Source organism: Pseudopipra pipra, chromosome W, assembly GCF_036250125.1.
Source record: "Pseudopipra pipra isolate bDixPip1 chromosome W, bDixPip1.hap1, whole genome shotgun sequence".
Classification (NCBI taxonomy): Eukaryota; Metazoa; Chordata; class Aves; order Passeriformes; family Pipridae; genus Pseudopipra; species Pseudopipra pipra.
Genome location: NC_087580.1, coordinates 34,217,038 through 34,225,368, shown reverse-complemented (window position 1 = coordinate 34,225,368; position 8,331 = coordinate 34,217,038). Strand labels below are relative to the sequence as shown.

The 8,331-nt window shown below is 57.8% G+C and overlaps 1 protein-coding gene across 1 annotated transcript in view; it reads right to left on the bottom strand.

The window, feature by feature from the left end:
• Positions 1 to 1,736: 1,736 nt before the first annotated feature.
• The window catches only part of LOC135405282 (zinc finger protein OZF-like), a 168,540-nt gene continuing 161,945 nt past the window's right edge, over positions 1,737 to 8,331 (bottom strand). Inside the window, exon 2 of the mRNA XM_064639949.1 lies at positions 1,737 to 2,334. Within this exon, the coding sequence (XP_064496019.1) occupies positions 1,799 to 2,334 (536 nt within the window). The 3' untranslated portion in view covers positions 1,737 to 1,798. The remainder of the gene's footprint in view (positions 2,335 to 8,331) is intronic.

The window sequence follows — 8,331 nt, the reverse complement described above, 5'->3', positions numbered from 1 at the left end:
CCACCAGCCCCACAATCGTGGAATGCTTTGGCTTGGGATGGGCCTTCAAGATCATCTCAATACTCTCATAAGAAATAATTCCTTCCTACTATCTCCTCCAACGCTTCCCTCGATCCATGTGAAGCCACTGCCCATTGTCCTGTCACTCCAGGCCCTTGTCCATACTCTCTCTCCATCTTTCTTGTTGGCTCCCTTCAGGCACTGGAAGACCACAATTAGATCACCCCAGAGCCTGCTCTTCTCCTGCCTGAACAATCCCAGTTTTCTCAGCCCTGAGATATTTCTGAACCTCCCAGAATCCAGGGGCCATTGGGACCCTGCAGAACCTCCTGCATTCAAGTGCTCCTTGTGAAACTGCAGGCTCTCCTGGAACCCAAGGATTCCTGGAACACTGCAGAGCTCACGGAACCAAGGGGCCACTGTCCCACTGCAGCTCCTTCTGAAACACAAGGGACCCTGGGACAATGGGAAATCTCCGAGAATCCAAAGGGCATTTGGGGTCTGCAGGGCATCATGGACCTAAAGGAACCTTTGGAGACTGTGGAAGCTCATGGAATCCAGGGGCCATTGGGACATGTGGGGCCTCCTGGAAGCAAAGGAACCCTGAGAATGTCTGTGGGAACAAGTTAAGGCAGCAGCAGCTGCATTCAGTTAATCAGGATCCAAAAGGAGTGTTTTGGCCTTGACTGGTGTTTTCCATCCAGAGAGTGCTGTTTGCCAAAGTGGAAAACCACTTGGAACGCTCTGCATGGTAGCCTGTGTTTTTGTCTGGTGGCTGAACACAGCCAGCACATGAGGGGAGGGGAATGTGTGGGATCAGGGCACTGCTTTGGGGCCATGCTGGGAATTCCAGTGGACTAAAAGACAAACTCCAGATGCTGTTTCCAAAGGAACCCCAATGAAAGGAGGACGCTGGAAAGATGGGTGGACAAGTCCTGAAATGGAACTCTGTGTGTGCAGCCTCATTTTCTCCTTCAGTGCCCACAGGAGAGGGGGCAAAAAGTGGGGGTTGGGACCCAAAAAGAGTTCAGGGGGGAAATGGGGGATTGAGGGGACAATGGGAAAGTGGGAGGAATAGGGAAAAGGGTGGAAAAGGAGGGATAGTCTGGCAGGTCCCACAGTCCCATGGGGGTCTTTGGGCACAAGGGAGCTAGGAAATGGGGGGGGCAGGCCTTGAGCTTCCAACTTCCTGTGGGGTGCTGGTGGCTGCTGGATCCAATCTAAGCCTTGGATCATGGCAACAGTTTCAGATTAGAGGAATTACAGAGGTGTGACTGAATCACTTTGGTCCCCCAGGTTTTAATGATGGTAAATCAGATCTATTGATAGAAACAAATTTATTTAGAGATACAAATGATCAGAAAAGATCTTCATCACAAATAGTGCACAATATACACACTAAAACTACCAGGAGTAGAGGATAAGATAGGACAGTGCTCTACACTAAAGTAATTGTTGAAGCAATTCTACTCAAGCTGCCACAAAAGCAATAATTCTTAATTAGAGATGGATGGAACTCCCCCAGACCAACGCTCGGGGGGAGATCTCTGCTCTCAGCTTCCAGGAGTGACCTTGGGGGGTCCCCAGCCAAGGCAGGAATCTGCACACACACCCCTCCAAAAAGGGTTCTGTTTGAAGAAGCTGCCCCTGTGAAAGGGGACTGGTGGCCCATTCTGGTCCAAAGGGATGGACTGATAGTCACTGGACTCCAGGGGATGCCTCACTATCAGGGGGTTCATTCGGGGTGGAAGCAGCAGCCAAAGCTCTTCCCGCAGTCGGGGCACTGGAAGGGCTTCCCTCACTGGTGGGTCCGTTGGTGTTTGGTCAAATTGGAACTCTGGGTGAAGCTCTTCCCACACTCCCCACACTTGTAGGGCCTCTCACCGGTGTGGATGCGCCGGTGGGCGACGAGGTTGGAGTTCCGGTTGAAGCCCTTCCCGCAGTCGGTGCAGCGGAAGGGCCTCTCATCCGTGTGCGTCCGCTCATGCAGGAGGACACTGGAGCTGCGCTGAAACCTCTTCCCACATTCCGAGCACTTGTAGGGCCTCTCCCCTGTGTGAATGCGCCGGTGGGTGACGAGGTCGGAGTTCTGGATGAAGTCCTTCCCACAGTCGGTGCAGCGGAAGGGCCTCTCATCCGTGTGCGTCTGCTGGTGCCTGAGGAGACTGGAGCTGGTGTGAAACCCCTTTCCACACTCCAAGCACTTGTAGGGCCGTTCCCCAGTGTGGATGCGCTGGTGCGTGAGGAGTTTAGAGCTGTCCCTGAAGCTCTTCCCACACTCCCCACACGTGTAGGGCTGTTCCCCTGTGTGGATCTGCTGGTGTCGTATCAGGTGGAAGCTCCTCCTGAAACTCTTCCCACATTCCAAGCACTTGAAGGGCTTTTTTCTAGAGGGAGGTTGCCTCTGGACTACGAGGTCAGAGGTCCTGCGGAAGCTCTGTCTGCCTTCCTGGCACAGGCTGGCTCTTTCCTCCTCAGAGCACCCTGGGATGGCTTTGGAGCCCCTCCTGCGGGGGGATCTCCGGCCCTTTTCCTCCCCGCTGCCTTCCTGCGCCGGGGAGCCCTTCAAAACGGCCTCTCCCACCAGGGTCTCACGGGGGGATTTGTCCTCCGGGCTCTCCGTCCTCAGCTCGGGGCCTGGGGCAGGAAGCAAGAAGGACAGGCAGGGGATTTGCCTCCGGCCCACAGGGAAGGCCAAGGACATCCCCCCAACTCCGGCCCCGGCAGGACGGCGGCGCCAGCGGGGTTGTCCTGCAGCCGGGGCCATGCTCGGCTGACAGAGCCAGCACAACACCCGCCCAAAGGGACACTGACTTCCTCCTCACCTGCCTGGGGGGCCCAAGGCATCTTCCTCTTCCTCGCAGCCTCCTCCTCCATCCGCCCAAGCTTTGGGAAGGACAAATCCTGATGGGGGGAAAACAAGGGCTGAGCGTGTTGGCTTGGGGGTTCCTCCTGCCCAAGTCCATCTCTAGAACTCACCAGGCATCTTGTGACCATAAAAACCTCCAAAACACCAAGATTCAGCCCAGAAAAACCCAAACCATCACAATTCAGACAAAAACTCCTCAGAAATAAGAAGACCCTCACCTACCCAAACTGCAAAAAGTTGAGATTCAGCTAAAAAAATACTCCAAAATATAAAGATTAGACCAAAAAAACTCTCCCAAAAACAAACTGGGGTGTGGGGGCAGCCTGGGAAACCAGGGCTTTGCTCCCTCGGCTCTGCAGGGGCTTCCCACGGGCTCTCAACCTCCTTTGGGCATCCCCTATTCCGGTGTGGGCTCCTCCCAGGCTGCAGGGGGGTCTCTGCTCCATCCTGGACTCATCCACAGGTCACAGGCCCTTCAGCTCAGGTTCACCCAGAGCTCAAGCCGGTTCTGTGGAGTAGTGATCCTCTGGCCTTCTGCCAGTGCAGGCACCTTGGCAGGGCTGTTCCTCGAGGTTCTCTGGCCCCCTGCCAGTCCGGGGCTGTTTCTCCAAACCACCAAACCACGTGTGCCAAACGCCCTGGTTGGTCAGTGCCAGCTGGGGGAGCGGGCACTCGGTGAGGGGATGAGAAAACTGCACCTGGGGCTGGGCTGAAAGAGGCTTCAGCACCACTTCTGATGGCCCATGGGCAGCATCTGGCTTCTTCCAAACAGAGAGATGGCACTTGTTCCTCTGCAGGGACCTAAGGGCAGCAGGGTGACTCCTGGTGCACAGATGGAATGGCAGAGGACCTGTTGGATCCCTTGGATGGATCAGCACTCAGGGATACAAACTGCCCTGGGGCTCAGGATGCAGCTGCCAGCACAGATTTCCCTGCAAAGTCTGCAGTGAGTAAAGCTCTGGAGAGGAGATTGTGCCCCATGGATAGGATTTCAGAGGGGCCCTCAGGTCCCCAGCAGGAATCAGCAACCAGGAATAGACACAAAAGGCCCTGCCAGAGATTTTGGGGGGAGTGTCCTGCAGGAAGGGACAGTGTCACCCCACCAGGGCGGGGCTGGCAAGTGGGAGGCTGCTCCAGGGCTCTGCAAGAGGCCTCGTGCTCTGCTCGGCCCCAGCACTGGCTGGTACAAACACCCCCGGCTGCCCCCGGCCCTGGGCAGCTCTGCTGCCACAGGCTGTGCCCTCACCGTGGCCCTGCAATGGCCCTGCCTGTCCCTCACCCGGGGCCCTGCCCGTGGCCCTGTCCCTTGGCTCTCTCTCTGCCAGCTCAGTGTGGGGCACACGGGCTGGGGGTCCCTCCCAAGCCCCCCGGGCAGCCGGCGTTGGCTGGGGGGATGTGAGGGCTGGGCCTGCTCAGCACAGCCCCGGCCTCGTGCCCAGCGCCTCTTTCCTGACCCACACAAGAGCTTCCCGGCCCCCCCAGGGCTCCCCTGCTGCTGCCTCTGCTCCTGGCCCTGCCTTTGCTGCTCCCTTGGCTGGGGCAGCGGCTGCAGGGGGGGATGGCAGCAGCTTCAGCTCCACGGCACTTCCTGGGGGGAGCTCAGCCCGGGGGGGACGGGCAGGGACCTGATGGGGATGGACAGGGGCCCAGCAGGGACAGCCAGGGCCTGCAGGGGAAGGCACAGGGACAACTGGGACCCCCACACTGCCACCGCTGTCTCTGCCCCATTTTGCAGGCTCCGTGGCCAGGCACAGTTTGTGTTCCTGGGTGCCCACCATCTCAGCACTTGGAGACGCTCAAATCAGCGCCCGCAGCTCTGCAGCAAAGCCCCAGCTCACCTGGCACACAGGGGATGGACACAGAACCTTCTCAGGGATGGGCACTCACAGCTTTGTCTCTTCCCCACCACAGGGCTCTCCTTCCTCAGCAGCACCTCTGCCTTGCACTTATTCTCAGCCTCACCTCAGGGACAGCTCTGGGCTCACCTCCGCGCCACTTCCCAGCCTCACCTCAGGGCCTGGGCTCAAGGACAGGAACCTGCAGGGAGGGGACATCATGTGCAAGCTGAGGGCTGCCTGCTTGCACTGGCCTCGGGGCTTCTTTCTTCTTCTACAACCAGCCCAGAACCTATTCTGCTTTTCTAACATCACACTGGCCACACTCTGCCTCCTCTTCAGCTGCCTGTCCATCCACACTCCCAGCTCCCTTTCTGCCTGCCTGCTCTCCAGACACTCTGGCCCCAGCCCGGGGGGCTGACGGGGCTTCTTGTGGCCAAAGGGCAGGACCCGGCCCTTGGCCTGCTGGAACCTCATCCCCTTGCAATCAGCCCATGGATCCAGCTTGGCCAGGTCCCTCTGCAGAGCCCTCCTGCCTTCCAGCACATCAACACACCCCCAGCTTGGTGTCACCTGCACATTTGCTGATGAAATGCCTGGTTCTGCAGCAGCTGCAGATGCTCAAGGGGCAGCAGGACCAACTCAGGGGCCTGGGGGGCTTTGGGGTGCGGGAGGGTCCTGGGGGAGCTGGGGAGGGGCTTTGGGGATTGGGGGTACAAACCAGTACAGATCAGTACAGACCAGGACAGACCAGTACCTCCTCACTGCTCCCCAGAGCTCTCCTGGAGCTGGGCCACGTTGTCCTGGGACACCTGAGCCCCCCCAGTGCCCTCCCAGTACAGCCCAGTGCCCCCAGTACAGCCCACTGTGTTCCTGTCCCAGGGTGCCAGGGTGCCCCCCTCTTTGGGGGGGGGTTGGAATGGATTTGAGGGGGGGGGCTGGGGGAGATTTGAAGGGATCTGGGGGTTTGGATGGGGATTTGGGGGCGTTTAGGGGTCTTTTGGGTGTATTTGGGGGAGTTAAAACAGGTTTTGGGGGCATTTGGGCATCAAAGGGGTCTGTGGGGGGAGGGGACTAAAGGGAAAATGAAGGTTAAGGGACATATGGGGAGGTTAAAGAGGTTTGGGGTGGAGATGAGGGCTGCACCAAGAGCAGCTGAGTCCTGAGACCTCCCCGGTGTCCTCAAGACCCTCTTGGTGTTCCTAATTCCCCCTTGACACTCCAAGACAAGCCTGGTGTCTCTAATGTCCCCAGGGCCTCCCCATTGCCATTATTCCCCTCTTGACACCCCCAATTCCACTGGCCCCAAGCCCCATCCCTGATGTCCCCAACCCTCCATCGCACCCCAGGAGCCCCCCCTGGACCCTTTGACCCCAAAAATGCCCCCCCACACGCTCACAGAAAGGCCAAGGGCATCTGGGGACACGTTGGGGACAGTTGGGGGGCTTTGGGGGGCACTGGGTGATTACTGGAGGATACTGGGACACACTCGGGGGAACCAGAGGGCACTGGGAGGGACTAGAGGGTTACTGAGGGATTCCGGGAGGGCACTGGGAGGGACTTGGGAGTTACTGGGGGATTATCAGGACAGAGGGAGAGACACTGGCAGGTTACTGGGCCATACTGGGGGTTACTGGGTGCTCACTGGAACATCACTGGGCCATACTGGGGGGCAGTGGGAGGTCACTGGGACACACTGGGTGGTCACTGAGGGGTTACTGGGCCGTACTGAGGGGCACTGGGAGCCCCTTACCCGGATGTGGTACATCTCCCCCCCGGACTTTAGGGGGCACCCCCAGAACTCCTTCCCCTGGGGGCTGGGAGATCCCCTGAACCCCACTGCTGGGCTTTAGGGAACCCCCGGGCCCCAGTCCCTTGGGGTCTCTGTGTGCTGCGTGTTGGGGCTCTCTGGGGTTCGGGGGGGGCATTGGGATCCCCTTTCCCTGGGGTCGGTCCGCCAGGCCGGCAGGGGGCGCTGTGACGGGAGCGGTAATGGCGGGTCGCGGGTCATGCCGGCGGGTAACGTCGGCGCGCCTGCGCAGTGCAGCCAGGGCGCTGGGACAGCCCCACCCTCCCCACGCGGGTTCCAGGCCCCGCGCTCTGACCCTCGGGAACCCCCGAACCCCTCGGCTAAACCCTCCCGAGCCCTCCAGCCTTTCACCCACAGCCGCGCTCCCCGCAGCCCCGAGCGGATCCCCAGAATCGCGCTCTCCGAGCGCAGCCTCACCTCCGCCGCTACCGCTGCCCCGCAGACAACATGGCGCTCTGCGCACGCCCCGCCTCTCGAGCCCCCGCCGCAGCCAATCAGCGCTCGGCCCGTCCCCGCCCCGTCCCTGCCGGCCCCGCCCTGTCGGGTGAGCGGGGCGGGCACGGCGGGAAAGCGGCGGGGGGGAAAGAGCGGGGGGGACCCCAAAGGGAGCGCGAGGGGCGGGGGGTCACCCCCAAAGGGGGCTGGGGGGAGCCGGGCTGTGAAGGGACTGCTTTTCCAAACTGCCCTGCTTATCCCGCATGTGCACACTTCTCTCCTGCTGGGATCTGGCCCAGACAAACCTGAAAATACCTGGAAGTGCCACCTCCACCAGCACTTCCTCCACAGCTGCTTTCAAGGATTTCTCTTCAATTTGCCAAGGAAATGTTTCCAGATCATACTTCCATCTACAAGTCAGAACACCAGCCTGCACCAGGACTCCTGCTTGTTTTCCCTGCACTTGCTGACAGGAGGTGCAGAGGCAGGATGTCAGCACTTCATTACCAACAGCCTTAACGGGGCATGACTCCACTTTTTAACCTTGGAAGAAGAGCAGCTTTTCCTTTTCCTCTCCTGTTTTTTGGGTTTAGTTTTTTTTTACCTTCTGAATAAAAGAACACATGTGTAAATTGAAATAATCTGAACCCAACTTTTAAGAAGACTGACACCTTTGAGCAGCTTCCTCTTAACCCTCTCTCCATGTTGGAGGAGTGGCCAGATGAAGAGTTACCAGCCCATCCTGGCTTCCAGAATGGCACAGCTGGTGGTTAGAGATTCATCTCACAGTTATCTAGAATATGCCCAAACTTGTTCTGCCCTTCCTAATTCCTAACTCAGACCAATGGCTCCAAACCCAGCATCTGGGAGGCTGATCAGGTTGGCAAGAACATTTCCCTGTGTGATAACAGTGTGGGCACAAGGACTGGGAGTGTGTCATAAGAAATCTGACTTGCATACATGGGGTAGGAGATTAAAAAAAAACACAGATAAGCAGAAAATGTTTGCAAGGAAGAATTGGCAGCAAATCTGTCAGAAGATTAGTGCAGGTGACTATCAAATACAGGAGAAAACATGATGAAAGGAGTAACTCATGACTCTTTATCTGAGCTATGAAATGAACAGTGACTTCAGCCACCGATGAGAGATTTTTTTAAATATAGAAGTGAGTTTGCAGTTGTAGCATTTTCCACATTAAAGCCTACAGCTGGTAAATAATAAAATAAGCAATTAAAAAGCAATCAAGCTTGCTGCATGAAAACCTCTCAAACAGGCTGCTTCAAACAACAACAGTCTTCTTGCTCCCCTCCTTCCCCAAGCCCCAAAACTTCACCACATCTCAGGTCTGTACTCCTCACACACATCACTTGGCAGAGGAAAGC